Source organism: Chiloscyllium plagiosum, chromosome 5, assembly GCF_004010195.1.
Source record: "Chiloscyllium plagiosum isolate BGI_BamShark_2017 chromosome 5, ASM401019v2, whole genome shotgun sequence".
NCBI classification, from domain to species: domain Eukaryota; kingdom Metazoa; phylum Chordata; class Chondrichthyes; order Orectolobiformes; family Hemiscylliidae; genus Chiloscyllium; species Chiloscyllium plagiosum.
Genome location: NC_057714.1, coordinates 103,543,900 through 103,566,355, shown reverse-complemented (window position 1 = coordinate 103,566,355; position 22,456 = coordinate 103,543,900). Strand labels below are relative to the sequence as shown.

Here is a 22,456-nt window from a genome sequence, read left to right as displayed (position 1 = left end):
CAACCCTCAGACTCAGCACCGCCTTCTTGACCTGCAATCTTCTTCCTGACCTCTCCGCCCCCACCCCCTCTCTGGCCTATCACCCTCATCTTAACCTCCTCCCACCTATGTATTCCCAACGCCCCTCCCTCAAGTCCCTCCTCCCTACCTTTTATCTTAGCCTGCTTGGGACACCCTTCTCATTCCTGAAGAAGGGCTTATGTCTGATTCGTTGATTCTCCTGCTCCTTTGATGCAGCCTGACCTGGTGCGCTTTTCCAGCAACACATTTTTAAGCTACAGCAGTTAAACCCATACATCAATAACTTATTAAATCTTGAACAGGTCCACATCTGTGTTCGACTGCAAGGATGTGTGTTTCTCATTGCTCGTAGTTCAATTCTTTTCTCTCTCTCCAAACGCGGCAATGTATCAATCTTTTTGTGTTGTGACACTTTAAACCCTCGATACTTTCAGAAATGGATCTCAACTTTGGGGTGAAACTTGCAGTGAAGTGGAAGCAACTCCTAGCATCTAAAATGTGGTTTAATTCGATCAATCCCCAAGCTCCTCTGCAACACACAAATCTCCCCGCGCACAAAATAAGGGCATTTTTAAAAGAGGAAGTCAGTTCTTCTTTCAGAAATGATAAAAATATTGTCAGTTTCCATGCCTTGAAATGGCAACGAAATAAGACAAGTTGAAGTTTTAAAAAACGGTGGGAGGAGGGAAAATGCCAGAGCTTTTAACTCAGTTAATTTATTGTCGAATATGATATTTGTGACCCATTCCTGAGGGAGGTTTTTCGCGCCACGTGTCGTTGGATTTGCATAAAACTGCAACAGAGCTGAAGGGGGTGGGGCCTTGCTGTGTAGAACCGCTTTCTGATTGGCTCAGCTTGCAACTGGTGAGCTGGATCGCATGTTTCTGATTGGTTGCTATGTGCAACATGCCACTTGGCTTTTTAAAATAAAAAGCAGAATGAAAACAAGGAAATGAGGTGGCAGGAAACGGAGGCTGTCTCAGGAGTTTGCAATACTGCTGAGTGCTCAACTTATTGACATTGTGTGTTTTCCCTCCTATTTCACTGATGTTACATTCAAGCTGCTTTTAAAAAAGGTTCAGCCCAATCTCTCAGCGCAGTAGCAAGGAGAGTACTCCTGAAAGGTGGCCAGAAAAGATTTGCATTTCATATAATACCTTTCACTACCTCAGGCCTGTACAGCTCACATGATCGACCTTTGGAGTTTCTGGTGTGACTACTTCTGGTCGATGGGAAACTTCGTGCAACAAGGAACAGAAACTTGCTGGAGAAGCTCAGCAAGTTTGGCAGCATCTGTGGAGAGAAAGTAGAGTCAACTCCTGAAGAAGGGTCACTGGACTGGAAATGTTAGCCTTGGTTTCTCTCCACAGAAGCTGCCAGAGCTGTTGGGGTTCTACAGCAGCTTCTGTTTTAGATCTTCACCATCCCAGTTCTTTATTTTATTTCAGTGAACTGCATGCATCTTGGTGACTGTTCTCAGTCCTGTCATTTGGAAACAATGTTTGGAAAAATGGGTTGTGTTTTTATGAGGGTGAACACTGTTCGTCAAACACTACCCACAGTCATATCTCATTCAATGGCTTAATGGCACATCTCTGATTCAGCGTTCTGTTGAGCTTACAGATGTAACTTGTTGCTCAATGTCATTAGTTGAGCTCAGCAGTGACATAGTATATTGAAGTTGATTGTTATAATTCTTCTATTTTCTAGAGAGGAATGGAAAATGATTGAGTTACATAATTAGCATGCAAATCAATTAACATTTGGAGAGAAAAGCTTATCCCTAAACAGTAGCCTTTTCTGCCTGATAATGATTATTAAATTGCTCATCCCTTGCATTTATTTTTTGTTTTTTGTTTCCCTGTTAGTAACATTTTAACAAACTCAAATATTGACAATTTTTATCCTATTCATGTAGTGAAAGGTAAATATTTTACCTTCCACAAATCTGTAAGCATTTTAAGAAATTCATGACAGCAAGCTTTAATGAATGTCCTTCTGCATGACGTTTACTGTTGCAACTGTTTTAACATCTAATCTTCCTTCAGCTGTGGTAGGTCTGCTGTATCCCTGCATTGACAGCCACCTTGGAGAGCCTCACAAGTTCAAAAGAGAGTGGGCAAGTGTTATGAGATGTGTAGCAGTCTTCGTTGGCATCAACCACGCGAGTGCTGTATCCTTCCAATCGTTAATGGGACAAATGCCAGCAGTTTATTTGCTTAGCCCCCCCTCCAAATTAATGTTAATATTTTTGTGGAACTGCCAAATGAACATTTATTGCTACTTTTTTAGTGTAAGGCAGTGTCTTAATTTTTAAAAGGACAGAAAGTCAATTGAGAAGGAAGTTCTATCTCTCTTTTGCCCCTGACAGAACAGGGAGGCAGCACGGTGGCTCAGTGGTTAGCACTGCTGCCTCAGCACCAGGGTCCCAGGTTCAATTCCAGCCTCGGGCAACTGTCTGTGTGGAGTTTGCACATTCTCCCCGTGTCTATGTGGGTTTCCTCCGGGTTCCCCGGTTTCCTCCCATAGCCCAAACATGTGCAGGTCAGGTGAATTGGCCATTGTAAATTGCCCGTAATGTTAACTACATTAGTCAGGGGTAAATGTAGGGGAATGGGTCTGGGTGGATTGCTCTTCGGAGGGTTGGTGTGGACTTGTTGGGCCGAATGGCCTGTTTCCACACTCGAGGGAATGGAATCTAATCTAATCTAATCATTACAACTTGCTAACATGGAGGTCAAAGTGGTTGAGGGTAAGGTGTGCTTACCTGTGAAAGAACTATCAGCCCTACATGTCAAGAAACACAGTGCAAAAGATGAACTTTATAATTTGTCAATGACCATTATTTAACATGAGGAGAATATGTGGCAGCAATCACTAACTGAAACATCAAAAATTGTTTGTTGGTACCAGACTGAAACATTGCTAAAAAGAGATTAAAAGTTATACTTTATCATCCTGTACTTACCAGGACTGGCTGTAAGCAACTGACTGGAAAACAGGACACTATATAAATACTGTACAAATTGGTGTCCTTTTTATTTCTGAGTTTTTCTTGTGTCTTAGTCCTGATTTGTACAAAACCCAAAGTTTCAACTCAGCAGATCTGGCAGCATCTATGGAGAGAAGACAGTTAACGTTTCGGGGTGCCGTGACTTCAGAACTTGATGCTCTGAAGAAGGGTCACTGGACTCGAAACATTAACTGTGCTTTCTCTCTGTGGGTGCTGCCAGAGCTCCTGAGTTTCTCCAGCAATTTCTGTTTTTGTTCGTTTCAGATCCCCAACATCCACAATCCCTTGTTTTATTTTTTTTTAGATTACTTACAGTGTGGAAACAGGCCCTTCAACCCAATAAGTCCATACAAACCCGTCGAAGTGCAACTCGCCCATACCCCTACATTTAACCCTTCACTTAACACTATGGGCAATTTAACATGGCCAATTCACCTGACCTGCACATCTTTGGACTGTGGGAGGAAACTGGAGCACCCAGAGGAAACCCACGCAGACACGGGGCGAATGTGCAAACTCCACACAGTCAGTCGCCTGAGGCGAGAATTGAGCCTGCGCCTCAGGCGCTGTGAAGCAGCAGTGCTAACCACTGTGCCGCTATTTTGAGGATCCTATTTATTTAGGAGGCAAAGAATCCATTGGAACTGTTCTCAGAGAGGGAAGCAGTTAGTATTTGGTCCAGCATTGATCTCTCCACCAACAATAACTTATAGTTACGCAATGTCTTTACTGTAGAAAAACATCAAAAGGCACTTCAAAACCTTTTTCTCAATCAGAACTTGGCACTGAGCCATGTAAGGCAATATTTAGCTGGATGACCCAGAGCTTGGTGAAAGATTAACTAAGAAATTTAATTTAACTTAAAAAATATTAAACAGACTAACTAGTTATTGCCCTTATCTGATATATTTAGGTTTTGGCTGTAAAATGTTTTGAGACAGCATGAAAGACTCTGTATAAATGTAAGTTCTTTACTGCACCCTTGCAACTATGGTAAAGGCACAATAACTTCAGATTATTATTGTGACAAACAAAAAAACAGAAATTGTTGGAGAAACTCAACATGCCTAGCCACATCTGTGGAGAGAAATCAGTTATCGGTTTTGAGTCCAGCTACCCATCTCCAGAACTGATAGCAGCGAGGGAAAGATGGTATTTATGCTGATGATGGGAGAAGATGGCAGAGAGAAGGAGTGATTGGATGGGTGGCAAGGGCGCCTGGAGGGACAGAAGAGATAGGCAGACAAAGGGATTGTTGATAGTAAGCCAGGAAAGAAGAGAAACTGGATAGGTAATACCAAGGCTTATGCGCAGTTGTTATAGGGGTTGATTGTGCTGAAAGAAACTTGTATCAATATAGGACCAGAGGTATGGAGGTGGTTGATAGACATGGAGGGAGGTGATAGACATGGCATGGGAACGCAGTGGTATGATAACATGTCAGGCAACTGGAGGCTCAGGCTCATTTTGTGGACGGACGCATGTATTCTGCAAAGTGGTCAGCCAGTCAGCGTTTTGTCTGCCTATTGTGGAGGAAATCCCATTTTGACTGCTGAATGGAGTTGACTAGGTTGAGTTAGGTGCAGGTAATTTGCTGCTTCACCTGGAAAGTGTGTCTGGAGCCTTGGATAGGGAGGAGGTAAACAAGCAAGTATTGCACTTTCTGAAGTTGCAGGGGAAGCTGCCCATGGGGGTAAGTGGAAGTGTTGGGAGTGGAGGTGGAGTGTCCCAGAGGGAGAGAACTTTGTAGAATGCTAACAAGAGAAGGGATGGGAATATGTGTCTGATGGTGACATCCTGCTGGAGGTAGCAGAACTGGTGGCAAATGATCTTTTGAACGCAGAGACTATTGGGTGGAAATTGAGGACCAGGGGCCTCTGTTGTTATGGGAGGGAGGAGAAGAGGTGAGAGCAGAAGTGAGGGAAAAGGGTCAGACACAGCTAAGAACCCTGTCGACCAATGTAGCAGAGAACCTTGGCTGAGGAAAAAAAGTTGGCCTTTCTGAGACCCTTTGCAAGCACGTGGCATCATCAGAACAAATGGGTCACAGGACTCAAAACATGAGTTCTGTTTCCTCTCCACAGCAGCTGCTGAATATCTCCAGCACTTCCTGTTTTTGTTTGTTTCAGATGCCCAGCATTGCTGTTCTTTGTTTTATTTTAATGCGGTTGTAAAACTGCTTTGTTCCTTTGAATTCCAGAAAATGCTAAAATAATAATGCAGTGTTGTGCACTATGAATTGCTATTAATTTAGTTACATCATCAAATGATAGTGGCATCCAGATCTGTTCCACTACCATCAGTCAGGTTCTTGTTATGTCATTAATAGTGCGTACTTTGTTTAAACACAGGAGAGGTGATTCCAACAAATTCAGTCGTAATTACCAATCTTCAATGTTTAAAAAAAAATAATTGTTTTTTAAATGAGCACAGATTCTTTTTTCCCCCTGACAAACAAAATGTGAAGAGTCACCATCTGGAAGGGAAGACAGTTCAGCTAATCCTGATCTCCTAGTGACTCACCAGTTCCACCTCCATCTTCTCTCATTTGTATTTGGAACTCAACAGTTTGCTAGTCGTAACCTGGTCTTCATGTTGGACTCTCCAAATTCCATCATTTATTTCATTTTAATTTAAGGCATGATTTGACTTACCATTTGCCCTTCAGGACCTAAGTTTGATTTTTGTTTAATTGATTAAGCTCTTTTCCATCATTTAATGTTCAATGTCTGGCTTTAAACCCCATTATCTTTGTAAAACTAAGGCACTGATTTGAACTTGTCCTTCTTACTTCACACTCATGGTCCGAGTATTGTATTGGTCAGCCTCACATACAAATCTGTCCCACCAACTCTCTGATGCCTACATAAGGGCAAAGTATTGTAGCTTAATACTGTCAGGGACAATGATAAAGGGGTGGATCAGAAATCAATCCACAAAAAGTTTTTGTGTATAACACGAAAAGTTTTTGTGTATAACACGAAAACATAGAAAATGAGTGAAAGAGTGAATTGCATTTTCATAGCGCCTACGCAAATAGTCTTTGAGGTACCTTTGAAGTGTAGTCATTGTTGAAATTTGAGAAACACAGCAAATTATATTGACCAAGCTCCCACACATTCAATAATATGACAAAAACCAAATAGTCTTTTTTTGGCAATGTTTATTGAGAGATAAATATAATGAATGACACCAGGGCCTAGCAGCCCATTCTTTGTTAAATAGTGTGATGGGATCTTTTTAAATTCACCAGAAAGGTCAGACAGGTTTAATCCCACATCTGGATGAAGGCACATCCAACCCATTCACGACTGTACTGAATTGTCAGCAAGGTTTTATGTTGGAGTGAACCTTACCTTAAAGGTAACAAAAAAAACATTGTGGTAGAAGAATGCCAAAACAGCCATAGATTTATACCGTAAGCAAAAGTAAAAATTGCAATCTCTGAGAATTTACTCATTGTAATAGACAAAAACTGTGTCTTATTCTCACCAAGTATAGCTCCATTTCTTCAACATTTGTAGTTCCATTGCATGTCTCAGATTATGCACTTTATGTCATCAGAGGAATCATTTGATTGAATTCAGGACTTTTAACTTATTGTCAGATTCATGCACATAAGGTTGAAGAATTCAACTGCATTTTGGTGCAGGTGTTATGCATTATTAGGTGCCTTATGGATCTGTTGTATTTTATAATTGAAGGTCACTTGGGTTCTTTCCTTAACACTTGTTTAACCAGAAATTGGATTTTGCCAATAACATGCAATTGTCTTTGACCCTGGCAGCCCTCTCACTGGGTCTGTGGTGGACATTTGATCGCTCTCGAAGTGGATTTGGACTTGGCCTTACAATAGCCTTTGTAGCAACCTTGGTCACTCAACTGTTGGTGTATAATGGCGTTTACCAGTAAGTGCAAAACGTTTGATTTATAATTTTAACTTGTATGATCCTACTTCCAGTCACACCCTCTAGCCCGACCAGAATTGGATGATAGGAATATTTATAAATTTAATAAGTGTCAACATGGAATTTACAGATATCTCCCTGATTGTTATCGACCTAGGAGAACGGTCTTGGAAAGTACCAAAAGCACCTCTGTAAGAAAATATTTAAATTTCTTCCCCTTAAATGTGGTGTTCAAAGTGGAGGAAAAGCACCGGGGATCCCAAATGTGAAAATCAGCCAAGGTTGGCATTTGGATTCCGTTCTGGTGCTGTGTTGAACCTGATCAATACTGCAACGATACGCTTTCAACCATCCTGGGGCTCATTTGTTGGAAGTTATGATATCACAAAGGTCCGTGAGGTTTTGTACAATAGTAATTCAGTTTTCTTTGAGTTTCTTTTATCACTACTTGTAAAAATAACCTTGTTTTTGGAATACTTCATGAAGGTCATGTTATTTTGCAACATCCACATATGTTTTCCTCCCATATCTATTATGAAATTCATCCACTTACTACTCCCCCCTCCTCCCACTCCTCGTCCATTAGTTGGTATATGTCATGCCCAATCCTGTTAAGTGCCTGAGCAGTTGGATATTAGTACCTCATGAAGTCTGTCTAACTATTTCACAGTTAGCTAGGTGGATATTTCTCTTTACCCCCTCGTTTCACATTGCCACGTGGACAGGGTTGCCACTCTTTTGTGGGGAGTGAAGATGCTGACTGCTAAACCATGCTCGTGGAGAGATGCAAGAAGCGAGGCATAGCCAATTGCTAAGTAGACAATAGACAATATATCACGGAGCTCGTAGCCGTGGAATAAGGTGCCAAAACACCTTATTCTGGCTGCAAAACACTGGTGAGCTACCTGTGTCAGCAAGAGTGGTGATGGTGGCATTGCAATGAACCTGTGATTCTCAGTGTCTCTCTCCTGTATGGGTCGCTATCTGTGAGCCTGATATCCCCACCCCACTCTTTAGGAAGGGTGTAGTTCAGTGGTGAGCATTGCTGCCTCACAGCATCAGGGACACAGTTTCGATTTCCCCCTTGGCTGACCGTCTTGATGGAGTCTGCTTATTCTCCCTGTGTCTGCGTGGGTTTCTTCCCACAGTCCAAAGATGTGCAGGTCAGGTAGATTGGCCTTGCTAAATGGCCCAAAATGTCCAGGGATGTGCAGTCTAGTTAGATTACCCGTGGGAAATGCAGGGTTACAGGGATAGGGAAGGTGGGGGTTGGATTTCGGTGGGATGCTCTTCAGAGGGTTGGTGTGGACTCAATGGGCCGAATGGCCTGATTCCACTCTAGGGATTCTATGATTGAGTGCAAAGAGCTGTGATGTCTCCCACATTCATAGATCTATATCGTGGAGAATGATGACCCTGACGTTGGCAGTTGAGATGCCTGGATGTTTGTTATGATGTGGTGCTACAGGTGTTGGACTGGGGTGGAAAAAGTTAAAAATCACACAACACCAGCGCTCTGAAAGCTTGTACTTTCACATAAGCCTGTTGGACTGTAACCTGGTGTTGTGTGATTGTTAAAGATATTTGTTGCCAAAGCCCATGGGAGAAAAGTGGAATTTACAGAATGCTGCTGAGCACTGTTGTAATTTTGGCAAGTTGAGGTGACCTATGATCAGCCACTGTGCAGTGCAGAGACAGAGACTGTGGGTGTGCATTGTATGATTGATGAAGACCTGGTCCCAGAATCACTCACCTCTGAAGGATAAAAACATCAGCTGGATCAATAGTACTGTGAACATTCATGCATCAAGCCTGGAAATAAGGGAAGTATGTTTCATTGGTGATCTAGGTACACCTCACCAGATTTCCTGTACATTCGCTCTTGGCTGCCATGTATATTTTTCTCTGGAGGAGTGACTGTTGGAAATATCGGAAGACAGCTGGCCATGGTAAGTTGTCTCTTGAAACTGAATCTGATCATTCTCATCTGTGCAAGTGTCTAAAGTTGCCAATTTTTCCGGGTTTACTCTTGATAAGCATTTTAGAATGTTTTACTTCATTAACAGAGCCGGGAAAAGAAAGACCTGTTGTGTTTATCTAGCATCCTTCACAATTACCAAATATCCAAGTGCTTTGCAACTAGCTGAGTGCTTTTAGACCATATGACATTGGTGTCAAATTAGGCCATTCAGCCCATCGAATATGCTACAATGTTTAATCGTGGCTGATGTTTCTCATTGTTGTGGTTCTGTTCGCCGAGCTGGGAATTTGTGTTGCAGACGTTTCGTCCCCTGTCTAGGTGACATCCTCAGTGCTTGGGAGCCTCCTGTGAAGCGCTTCTGTGATCTTTCCTCCGGCTTTTGTAGTGGTTTGCATCTGCCGCTTCCGGTTGTCAGTTCCAGCTGTCTGTTGCAGTGGTCGGTATATTGGGTCCAGGTCGATGAGTTTGTTGATAGAATCTGTGGATGAGTGCCATGCCTCTAGGAATCCCCTGGCTGTTCTCTGTTTGGCTTGCCCTTTAATAGTAATTCGACTGGGACAACACTATTGTCTGTGAGTGGCTGTTGGTTTGTGTGCTGTTATGAGTCCTAGTGGTCGCAGTAGTCTGGCTGGTAGAAGGACAATACCCGGCATGAGTAAAACCAATGTAGTGTACAAAATTCCATGCAAGGACTGCACAAAACACTACATAGGACAAACAGGAAGACAGCTAACGATCCGTATCCATGAACACCAACTAGCCACGAAACGACACGACCAGCTATCCTTAGTAGCCACACAGAGAACAGCTAGGGAATTCCTAGAGGCATGGAACTCGCCCACAGATTCAATCAACAAACACATCGACCTGGACCCAATATACCGACCACTGCAGCCGACAGCTGGAGCTGACAACCGGAAGCGGCAGATGCAAACCACTACAAATGCCGGAGGAAAGATCACAGAAGCACTTCACAGGAGGCTCCCAAGCACTGAGGATGTCACCTAGACAGGGGACGAAACGTCTGCAACACAAATTCCCAGCTTGGCGAACAGAACCACAACAACGAGTACCCGAGCTACAAATCTTCTCACAGACTGATGTTTCTCATCTCTAGTCTCCTGCCTTCTCAAGGTTTAATCCCCATCCTCATTAATAATCTCTCTATCTCCATCTACAAAGTGCTGTCTCTATTGTAATGGAAAATATTTTCACACAGCAGAATCCCATGACCAGCAACAAAATATTGACCAGATAATCTGGTTTTGGTGATTTGGTTGAGGGATAATTAACACTACAACACTTAGGGATAACTCCCCGGGACTTCAATTTCATAGATTCCTACAGTGCAGAAAAGACCCTTTGGCCTATCGGGTCTGCACTGCCATACCTGCCACTAAAAGTGTGCTAATCCCAATTTCCTGCACTTGTCGTCCCATATCCTTGAATGTTATGATATTTGAAGTACTTAGCCAGATTTTTTTTTAAATGTTGTAAGGTTTCCAGCCTCCACTACCTTGCCAGGCATTTCAGATGCCCACCACCCACGAAGTGAAAGTGTTTTTTCCCAAATATTCTCTGAATCTCCTGCCCCTTACTCTAAATCTATGCTCTCTAAAACTATGATTGACCCCCCCAACCAAGGGGAAGAGCTGCTGTTTATTTACCCTGTTCATGCCCCTCATAATCCTTATACACCTCAATCATGTCTTCCCCCCTCAGCCTTCTGTGTTCCAAAGAAAACAATCCAAGCCCCTCTGGTGTCTCCTGATAGATCATTCACACTCACCCAAGCAGGTAGATAGGGCCTCTCTCACCTGCAAGACAGCACCCCCTATGATGCAACACTTGGTGCTGCATTGTAGCATCAGTATTGAATTTTGTGTTCAAGCTCTGGTGTGAGACTTGAGTCAGATTGTGAGTCTCCACTGAGCCATGGCTGAAACACCACACCCTCTCGAAGTACAACTTGTTATTGATTGTTCCTGTTTGGCAGAAGTACTAAGCCTTACAGAACCGTGACAAATAAATAGGGTTAGGACAAAAGGTTAGCCATGATCTAATTGTAGGGCACAAGGGGCTGAATGGCCTCCCATTCCAAGATGGAGGATGGGAAAAAATTGTGTTTGTAAGAGCTGTTTTTTTTGAGGTATTTTCAGTGTTTGAGTGAATTTCCTCAAATTTTTTGGGACTGTAATTTACTGTTTTACAAGCTATAATTTGGAGATGCCAGTGTTGGACTGGGGTGTACAAAGTTAAAAATCACATAACACCAGGTTATAGTCCAACAGGTTTAGTTGGAAGCACTAGCTTTCGGAGCTCCGCCCCTTCATCAGAAGGAGCAGCACTCTGAAAGCTAGTGCTTTCAATTAAACCTGTTGGACTATAACCTGGTGTTGTATGATTTTTAACTTTGTTTTACAAGCTGTTGCATTGTTTGGAACTTAGGACAAAAAAGACATCAAAACAACGGCACTTTAAAAAATGAGGAAGAGAGAGCAAGCAGGTAACCCGTGGGAGCCATGAACCTGCACAGCTGTCTGACCAGGCCGTGAACCTTCATAGCTGACTGCATCTGCTGTTAGTTTCAAGTATCTCTGGAAATTGGAGTTAGTTCTAAGAGAAATAAACAAACAGTGAGATTCACAGCTTCCCTTGAAGAAACCTGTATGGGGAGCTCACAGCAGGGTGGCTTTTAAGGTGAGAGAGGAAAGGTTTAAAAGGGACCTAAAGGGTAACATTTTCACGCAGAGGGTGGTACAATTACAGCATTTAAAGGCCATCCGGATGGATATATGAATAGGAAGGGTTTAGAGGGACATGGGCCAAATGCTGGCAAATGGGATTACCTTAATTTTAGGATATCTTGGCGGCATAGACAAGTTGTGCCAAAGAGTTTGTTTCCGCGCTGTATATCTCTGTGAAGCTAAGTCCCCATGATCCTATGTACATTTTGAATGTTGTGTACTGCCGCAGAGTTCCTCTTCAATGTGATGCTGTCTTTATGTTGCATTATTGTCACCATTACCTGCCGTAACTTGGCTGACAGTGATGTCATATAAACAAGGCAGCGCTACGATATAAGGAGCAGCTTGGAAGGGGCTATGTCAAAAGTATAATGTGCCCAGCAAGGAATGTAAACAACCAGCAACTGTGTCAGTCCTGGCTATTCTGTATATTTTTGGTTTCCCCATTTACTCGGGCAGAGGGGGCAGCCCACCTGTAGTATCTGCTTCGCTGCTCTGTGTTAATCTTCCTTGAAAAGTATCACAAATCCTTTTCAAAATTGGCTTTCTAAAACCACCATGTTGCCTAGTGTTGGATATCTGGGAACTTTAATCGCTAGTGACAAGGTGGAAATGAGCCAACAAGGGCTGAGCTCCAACTTCATCAAGCCTTCCAGTATAGGGTGGAACAGTGGTTAGCACTGATGCCTCACAGCGCCAGGGTTCCAGGTTCGATTCTAGCCTCAGGTGACTGTCTGTGTGGGGATTGCACGTTCTCCCTATTTCTGCGTGGGTTTCCTCCCACAGTCCAAAGATGTGGAGGTTAGGTGCATTGGCCATGCTAAATTGCCCATTGTGTTCAGGGAAGTGTTAAGTAGATGCACTAGTCATAGGAAATGTAGGGTTATAGCTTAACTGGATGGGAGGATACTCTTTGGAGGGTCAATCTGGACTTGTTGGGCCAAATGACCTGTTTCCACACTCTAGGTGTTCTATGGTTCTATAAAACCAGGCCATTCAGCCCATCTTGTCTGTACTTGTCCTTTGAAAGAATTGTCCAATTAGTCTCCACTTACCCGCCTTCTTTTCATAGTCTTGCAAAGTTATTTTTTCAAGTATATATTCAGCTGGATATGAAATGAAGCAACTAAGAGAGGACTTAAAAGACAAGATGGTAATTGTATAGAATTGGTAAAATGTGCCTTGTGGGACAAGAGGAATAAAGTTTCCCCACAAAGACTGATTATCGCCTTGGTGTACTGATGCTTATCAGTATCAGATCAGAAAGTTGCAGGGAATCTGCTGCGGAATGTCTGGCACGATTCCTTACTGTGGTTACCTTCTTACAAACGTTTGAACGGAGCGAAGCAACCAAAATCTGTGGAATCATTCCTTAAGCATTGTGCTTTTGTGATGCTAGGGAATATCTTTAGGTTTTTTTTGAGAACCACTTGCACTACACAGCACTCCTTGTAATTTCAGGATGTCTCAAATTGCTGTACAGTTGAGGTTAGTAGTTTTAGATTAGATTCCCTACAGAATGGAAACAGGCCCTTCGACCCAACAAGTCCACAACAACCCTCCAAAACGTAACTCACCCAGACCCATTCCCCTACCCCTCACTAATGCATCTAACACTGGGCAATTTAGCTTTGGCCAATTCACCTAACCTGCACAACTTTGGACTGTGGGAGGAAACCGGAGCATCCAGAGGAAACCCATGCAGACACGGGGAGAACGTGCAAAATCCACACAGACAGTCGCCCGAGGCTGGAATCAAACACGGGTCCCTGACGCTGTGAGGCAGCAGTGCTAAAGTGGTGATTATTGCAATGCAAAGAATGTGGCAGCCAATAAGTGGAAAACATAATCTCTAAGAAATCAATGAGATGTTTGATGGATAGCTTTTTCATTTATTGGGATTGATCGAGGAGGAAATAACTTTGCTCTTCCGCAAAAATCATGTCATAAATCTTTTATACTCACCTAAGGAGCATAAATAAAGCTTTGGTTCAAAGCCCGTTATCATAAAGTTAGTGAAGCATTATTTTGAGCTTAACTCTTAGAGTGGGACTGGAACCCACAACCTCATGACTCAGAAGCAAGAGTGCTCCTAACTGACCCACTCCGAACTCTTACTCAGGGAAAGAGTCTCCTGTGACTTTATTCCAAAGACCACCTCAGGTTATCAGCTGACTCTCAGAGTCGTACACCACGAAAACAGACTCTTCGGTTCAACCAGTCCATGCTGAACAAAATCCCAAACTAAACTAGTCCCACCTGCCTGCTCCTGGACTATATCCCTCCAGACCTTTCTTTCCCATGTATTTATCTAAATGTTTTAATTGTACCCACAGTCACCACCTCCTCAGGAGGTTCATTCCACATGCAAACCACCCTCTGTGTAAAAAAGCTTCTCTCATGTCTTTTTAAATCTCTCTCCATTTCCCCTTAAAAATGTGCCCCAGGCTTTAAATCCCCATCCTAGGACAAGACAACTTACCATTAACTCTATCTATGCCTCTCATTATTTTATAAACTTCTATCAGGTTGTCTCTCAACCTCCTCCGCTAGAGTTAAAAAGTCCCAGCCTTTCTTTATAACTCAAACTTTCCATTCCCGGCAACATTTTGGTAAATCTCTTCTGACGCCTCTCCAGCTTAATAATATTCTTCCTATAACTGGGTGAACTGAACTGGACACAGTATTCCAGAAAAAGCCTCATCACTGTCCTGTATAACCTCAACATGATTTCCCAACTCCTTTACTCAAAGGTCTGAGCAATGGATGCCAAAAGCCTTTTTAACCAACCTGTCTATATGTGAAGTAAACTTAAAAGAACAGTGTACCTGAACCCCTAGGTCCCTCTGCTCTACATCACTACTCAAGGCCCTAACATTAAGTCATGTTAAGCTGATTCTCAGTCTTTTAGATTAGATTACATTACATTACAGTGTGGAAACTGGCCCTTCGGCCCAACAAGTTCACACCGACCCGCCGAAGCACAACCCACCCATACCCCTAACCTAACACTACGGGCAATTTAGCATGGCCAATTCACCTGACCCTGCACATCTTTGGACTGTGGGAGGAAACCGGAGCACCCGGAGGAAACCCACGCAGACACGGGGAGAACGTGCAAATTCCACACAGTCAGTCGCCTGAGGCAGGAATTGAACCCGGGTCTCCGGCGCTGTGAGGCAGCAGTGCTAACCACTGTGCCACCATGCCGCCCATCTTGTTTAAATAGATGTTTGATTTGTTTAAGTCAAATCCTTAATTTAAGGCACACACATTTCACTGCAACCAACCCAATGAAGGTTTGAAATAAACCTGCTGACAACCGCACAATATATTTTTAGATGACGTTTGTCAAAGGCACTGTATCAGAGTTCCTGCCTGCCCTTGTGAAACTTGCGAAGTGCAGCAATTGTTAAATCATCCAAAGCAAATACTTTTCTATTTTACTTTCAATCACGAAAGCAAGCCTCAGAAATAAAATTTCAAAACAGATGTTGAGTCGTATAGCACAAAAACAGACCCTTCGATCCAACCAGTCCATGCCAACCATAATACCAAACTAAAACTAGTCCCAACTGCCTGCTCCTGGACAATATCTCTCCAAACCTCTCCTGTTCACGTATCTATCCAAATGTCTTTTAAATGTTGTAATTGTAGCTACATCCACCATCTCTTCAGGAAGTTCATCCAACACACAAACTACCCTCTGTGTGAAAAAAAATTGCCTTTCATGATTTTTTAAAATATCTCTCCTCTCACCTTAAAAATATGCCCCCTTAGTCTTGAAATGGAACATGACTGCTTGTCAAATTCATGAGCTTCATGGATTTCTTTGGCCTTGTACAATGATTCAATAATTCACTGCAACTGGAGATTACAATGCGCAAAGAATCATAGAATAGAAGCAGGCCATTCAGCCCATCAAGTATCCACCAATCCTCCGAAAAGTAGAATTCTCCCAGACCTACCCCCCTACCCTATTCCTGAAACCCTGCATTTCCCGTGGCCTATCCACCTAACCTGGTCATCTTTGGACTGTGGGCAGAAACCCACACATTCACAGGGAGAATATGCCAACTCCACACAGACAGTTACCCCAGGGTGGAATTAAACTCAAGACTCTGACACTGTGAAAAGCAGTCATAATCACTGAGCCATCATGCTGCTTGGGAGAGCACATAGTCCTTTGACCTTTTCTCCCATTCTCCATAAGACATAGGAGCAGAAATTAGGCTATTCAACCCATCAAGTCTCTCTGTCATTCAATCATGGCTGACAAGTTTCTCATCCCTATTCTCCCACTTTCTCCTCATAACCCTTGATTCTCAGGAACCTATCTATCTCAGTCTTAAATATACTCAATGACCTGGCCTCCACAGCCTTCTGTGGCAATGAATTCCAGAGATTTACCACTCTCTGGGTGAAGAAGTTTTTCCTTATCTCTATTCTAAAAGGTCTTCCCTTTACTCTGAGGCTGTGCTCTCAGGTCGTAGTCTCTCCTACCAATGGAAACATCTTTCCAACATCTACTCTGTCCAAGCCATTCAGTATTCTGTAAGTTACAATTAGATCCCCCTCATCCTTCTAAACTTCATTGAGTATAAACCCAGAATCCGCAACATTCCTCATATGTCAAGGTTTTCATTCCTGGGACCATTCTCATGAACCTCCTCTGAACATGCTCCAGGGCCAGTACATTCTTTCTGTGATATGGAATCCAAATTGCACACAATGCTCCAAATGTGGTCTGACCAGAGCCTTGTATATCCTCAGGAGTACATCACTGCTTTTATGTTCAAGTCCTGTCAAAATAAATGCCATCATTGCATTTGCCTTCCGAACTACTGACTCAACCTGCAAGTTTACCTTGAGAGAATCCTGGACTAGAACTCCCAAGTCTCTTTACGCTTCAGACTTATAAATTTTATCCCCATTTAGAAAATAGTTCATGCCTCTATTCTTTGTACCAAAGTGCATGACCTCACACTTTCCCACATTGTACTCCCTCTGCCATTTCTTCGCCCAATCTCCTAACCTGTCCAAGTCCTTCTGCAGCCTCCCCACCTCCACATGCTACCTGTCCCTCTACTTACCTTTGCATTGCCTGCAAACATAGCCAGAACAGCCTCAGTTCCTTCTTCTAGATCATTAATGTATAAAGTGAAAAGTTGTGCTCCCAACATTGAGACTTGCGGAACACCACTTGCCACTGGCTGCCATCCTGAGAAGGACCCTTTGATCCTCATTCTTATAGAAGCCAAGCTTCTATCCATGCTGGCACCTTGCCTCTGACACCATGGGCCCTTATCTTACTCAGTAGCCTCCTGTGTGGCACCTTGTCAAATGTCTTCTAGAAGTTCATGTCGATAACATTCATTGGCTATCCTTCGTCTAACCTGCTCGTTATTTCCTCAGATAATTCAAGCAGATTTGTCAGGCGTGACCTCCCCTTGATGAAACCATTCTCATGGCCAGTCTGTGACTGTATCCCATAACTTTTGCCCCAGATCCCTCAATACCTAGGTCTAACCTAAACTTGTCCATCTCTGTTTTAAAATTAACATTTGATCGAACACCAATTGTCATTTACTGAAAAGTGTCAAACCTCCAAGATCGTTTACTCAAAGATGTGTTGCCTCATTTTACTCCTGAATTTGTACTCTACCCCACCACTCAGCCTAAAGATTCATGAATTAATGGAAATGGGGTGGATTGGGAAAAATTATCTGTTCCTCAATATCTTTTAAATTTCAATCAAATCACTCCGTGACGATCATAATTCCAGAAAATGTAACCCCAGCTTGTATATTGTCTCCACATAACTATATTAGTTTTATTTTTTCATCGTCCCCATTCCCGGTAAAATGGAATGGTTTATAACTGCATTGAACACCTAAAAGAGAAAGGACCTAAGATCACACAATAGTTATCAGTTCACATTTCTGTAGGAGTTGAATTGAAGAAGGAGCTCTTCCATCCTGAAATCCAGTCAAGTTCACATGGCTAAGGTCAGAATCTAAGGAGCCACTTTGTTCTTGTAGGCAACCACTCATAGAGGTTGTAACTGGAGGTCCAATTTCTGTACAAGCAAACTCAAGAGATTTTGGAAACTCGTTCAAGAAGGCTGTTAGAGGTCTTTAGCTCTCGCATTTCTAGAAAAGTAAGAATGTGTTACAGGCTTGTTTCAGCATCTTGTTAATGCTGTTTTTATGAAGTGTCTCGTAGCAGACAGGTTTTATAATGAAAAGATTTCATAGTCAGTGGCATTTTAATCATATGATCATGGATACAGAGCGGGATCGAATTGATCATCTTTCGTAGTTATGAAGTACATTCAATAAGGCAGCCAAAGACCATTGATACAGACAATAGTAGATAGAAAGCTTCGAACTTCATTATTTGTGACCAGTCCTGACAACTCTCCTTCGATACTCGAGCAGACCAAGGGTCAGGGAGTCCAGGATTTATTGTCCCTGTGTTTGGTCTACGTTTTGAAGAGTCTTTAGTTTTCAAAAATCAGCTGGCCACTTGGCAGCCATCTCACCGACCCTCTGAGTCCATTTTTAAAAGTCTGTCATACTTATATCCCTGTATAGGCAAGACAAGATTTATTCCTGGAAGGTAAATATTACATACGGATTGTGAAAGTTACAAATAAAGTTTGAAAAAATAATAACAGCAACAGAGCAATATTAGAGCAGTCTATCCACCCATTTCTCTCCATTCTACCTTTTGTGGTTATAACCATTACTTGATTTGGTCAGCGAGTTTATGCTGTTGTACAGCAAAAGGCCAGTTACCCAAACCCCACCACCCCCACCAGACCTGCACAATCTACTGGAATGTCATTGAGCTGCCTTTGTCAGGCCCTCAGGATTGGCAATTCAGGCAGCATCCAAGGAGCAGCGAAATCGACGTTTCGGGCAAAAGCCCTTCATCAGGAATAAAGGCAGTGAGCCTGAAGCGTGGAGAGATAAGCTAGACTCCTCTAGCTTGTCTCTCCACGCTTCAGGCTCACTGCCTTTATTCCTGATGAAGGGTTTTTGCCCTAAACATCGATTTCGAAGCTCCTTGGATGCTGCCTGAACTGCTGTGCTCTTCCAGCACCACTAATCCAGAATCTGGTTTCCAGCATCTGCAGTCATTGTTTTTACCAGGGTTAGCAAAGCAAGTGAACATACTGGAGTCTTGAAAACTTATAATCCCAGCATGCACAGTCAGAGAATTCCACATTGCAGTTTTTCTTTGATTGCAAAAGGGCTTACTGATTTCCCTCTTGAACAATCTCACTTCTAGTTTAAAAACCTACATTTATACAGCAGCTTATCATGATCTCATTTCATCACCTTCCAACCAATAAAATACTTGTGTGTAGTTGCTGTCATAATAGAAAATGCAATCTCCTCTAATGACCCTGCCCCTTTTCCCAGTTTACACAAAGCCAGCTTCCATGCACAACAATGAAATGATGACCTGGCAATCTGTTCTTTCTGATGTTGGTTGAAGACACGGGGGAGCAATCCCCAAAGATGTTTTTACGTCCTTCTGAGAGACAGCTGGGGATGTCAGTTTAACCTCCTATCCAAAAGCTGGCACATCTAAACAGTGCAGCTCTCCCTCAGTACATACTGGAGTGACACCTTCGATTTCTGAGCTCAGGTCTTTGGAGTGAGAGACCTAACCAACTGAGCCACAGATGAAAAAGTATCCCCTGTTTTTAGTCGTTGTCATAAAAGGAAATAGTCTTCTGTATTTCTGCTTTCGCATTCTGTAACAATTTTAATCACAGGATCCTATATTGGATTCACACTTTTATTTATATAACAACTAAAATGTCCCATGGTGATTTACAGCAGCAGTATTCATCAATGGTTGACACTAAGGCATACAAGGTGACAGTCAGGCAGATAAGTCAAAGTTATGGGTTTTATAAGGGAGAAAAACAGAGGGAGAGTTTTGACGATTGTATTCCAGGGTTTCTAGTCTCGACAACTGAATGAATGAATCACACCATGCAAGCTGCCTCCCTAAAGATGTAGGACAGATATTTTCCCGTGATTTTTTTTTAAGTACTGCTCAGAAGAAATAATCAGGGTGACCTTATAGAGGTTTGTAAAATCATGAGGGCATAGATAAGGTGAATTGCTAAGGTCTTTTCCCCAGAGTAGGGAAGTTCAAGACTAGAGAGCATATATTTAAGATTAGAGGGATAAGATTTAAAAGGGACCTGAGGGGCAACGTTTTCGCACAGAGAGTGATGCGTGTATGGAACGAGCTGCCAGAGGAAGTGATACAGTTGAGTACAATTACACCATTTAAAAGGCATTTGGACAGATACATGGATAGGAAAGGTTGAGAGGGATATGGGCCAAATGCAAGCAAACCTGACCAGTTCAGTGAAGGGAATCTGGTCAGTATGGACAAGTTGGGCTGAAGGGTCTGTTCCAGTGCTGTATGACTTATCTAAAAAGATAAATCTTCAGTCTGAAGGCAAAATGTTTATATTTCAGATTTGCAACTCCCACTCTTCATCTTACATTTAATGATTCATATTACCAATTTTCAAATTTCTGAATATAAAAATAATTATTTTTAACAAATCTAACACCATGTGCCTTCCTAAGTCTGCCTTGTCTCAGCTGTAGAGTCATTGGCTAAGTAGGCCAGCAATTGTCATCCATTCTTAATTACCCTGGCGAATCTGGTGGTTTGATGGCAAGTGGTCATGAAAGGTGCTACGTAAATCCAAGTCTTTTATTTTCTTTTCCACATTTCAGCAGAATGTTGCAAGAGAGAAAATGATTGAAGAATTCTTTTCAGGGGATGAGATGAAGTCAATAAAGTGAAGGAGACTTGTTTGGGATATAAACACTAGTTAGGTTGAATGACCTATTTATCAATGTAAATTCTATGTCATTATTAGTGTCAAATTATAAATTGCAAAATCAGAAAATTGATAGGAATAGGCCGTCAAATACAAGAATGGCCAGATGTGAAGAAGGGAGCCACACCTGAATCATCTAATCTGTTTCCCAGTTTCACACCCACTGTACATTTTTTTCCTAATATTTGTTTTGAAATGCTAAATGCCTGTCTAACCTCATGTGGAAATCTGTGTGTGGTGTTTTTATCCTGATTTGCCCTTTTTCTGTTTTCATAGGGAGTTTCTGAAATTGCACACAAGGATTGCCTTGAGAAGATGCACAAGGATTGAGTGTTAGCCATGAGGAGTGATAATGGTGCCAATGTAGATAACTTTGTGTGGGAGTGCACAGAAATACACCAGGGAGATGAGTAGGTGCTATATATGGTGGAAGATGTGATTACTGCATGATATTCATAAAAGGGAAAATTTTGCAATCTGTGATTGCCTTTGTACAATTCATTTGTTTCTCAACATTGAAGATATTTCTGTTGCAACCTGTACATACCAGGTCTTCTAAGTGTAATCATTTAGTCTGTGTATGAACTGCAATGCCATTACTCTGTTGCTACAGCAGACCTAAGTAGCAAGTATTAGATCTGCTTGATGAAAGTGCAATGTTCACCGTACCTGAGTCTCGTTGTATAATTGTACCCTATTTAATTTCCTATCTTTGATTCATTTGTACAACATACAGGTGTATGTGTGTGTTGGGGAAGGGATGGAGGGGGCCATTCTCTTTGTGTAGCATGGTGATAGAATGGAAACAAAGAGATGTTCTGTCTTTTTTTTTCCCCTCCAGCCTGTTATTCAGTCCCTGCGAGTGATGATAATGTTCATCAGAGTTTAGCTGCTGTGTCACAGTGTGTATTTGTACAGTGGAGATATATAATCCTAAGGGATGTACATAGTGCTGAACAGAAGGAAGTGAACTCTCTCTCCCTCGAGCTCGAAATCTCCACTTGAACCTATATTGAGATAGTCACACAGTGAAGCTGCGCTTTTCCACTTGACCAATGCTGTGCAATAAGTCAGTGACAGAATACTTCCATTGCTTTGGGCTTCGTCAGTCTGGATCTGTCTCTGCTGCGAGAGTGAAGTGATTTTATTTTGTTTGGTTTTTGCAGTGTTAGTGTTTCCGATATGAACCAATCAGCTCACTTTCTCACATGTCGATAAGATAATTTACCTGATTTTTGTAAACAAAATGTACACATTAAGTTTAAATGTGTTTGAGTTTTCTTTTTCTCCTTTCACTGTTCCCAATAAAAAATGTACAGTAATTGTCAAATGGCTACATTTTCTAAAACGAAAAGCAGCAACTGAAAATTGTCAGTCATCTGAAAACTATCGGGCACTGTTGATGTGAAAGCAACGATTTTTAACCAACACCATAAGTTCTGGAAGTCGTGTAAATTAAACTTTGCGCGGTAGGCGTGCTTTCCAAAATTGACACACTCAGGTTTCTGAGCGAGAAGACTGTGGGTACAAGCTGCACTTCACAATTGGAATATTTAATCATAACAAGGTGGTTCTCAAGGGGGTCCACAGCCCCAGAGGTCAGCAAGGTGCTTTTGAAGGGTCCACTAGAGATAACAGGCAAATGTGTAGAATGCAGGTAAGACACAAACCACCTACTCCATCTCACATTAAAGAATTGTTTTAATTGCTCTGAATGCTACACAAACCCTTCAATTCAGCTAGTGCCCAATTACGACGTTCTGCCATTAATCACTTTGTAACACCTTGCTACGTCCCTCAGGCAAGGCACAATCTGAAACCTTATCACCAGCAACAAGTTTCCCATACATTAAATCGAACAAAAGGAATAAAACTTTGCCTTTAATTGTTACTGGAGAGAAT

General features: G+C 42.2%; 1 protein-coding gene across 2 annotated transcripts in view; it reads left to right on the top strand.

Annotated features, from left to right (window-relative positions):
* insig1 (insulin induced gene 1) overlaps nucleotides 1-21,884 on the top strand; it is a 24,149-nt gene extending 2,265 nt beyond the window's left edge. For both annotated transcript variants that reach the window (XM_043690719.1, XM_043690718.1), the window contains exons 3-6: nucleotides 2,070-2,194; nucleotides 6,776-6,942; nucleotides 8,792-8,891; nucleotides 20,831-21,884. In XM_043690719.1, the coding sequence (XP_043546654.1) occupies nucleotides 2,070-2,194; nucleotides 6,776-6,942; nucleotides 8,792-8,891; nucleotides 20,831-20,884 (446 nt within the window). In that variant the 3' untranslated portion in view covers nucleotides 20,885-21,884. The remainder of the gene's footprint in view (nucleotides 1-2,069; nucleotides 2,195-6,775; nucleotides 6,943-8,791; nucleotides 8,892-20,830) is intronic.
* Nucleotides 21,885-22,456: the final 572 nt, after the last annotated feature.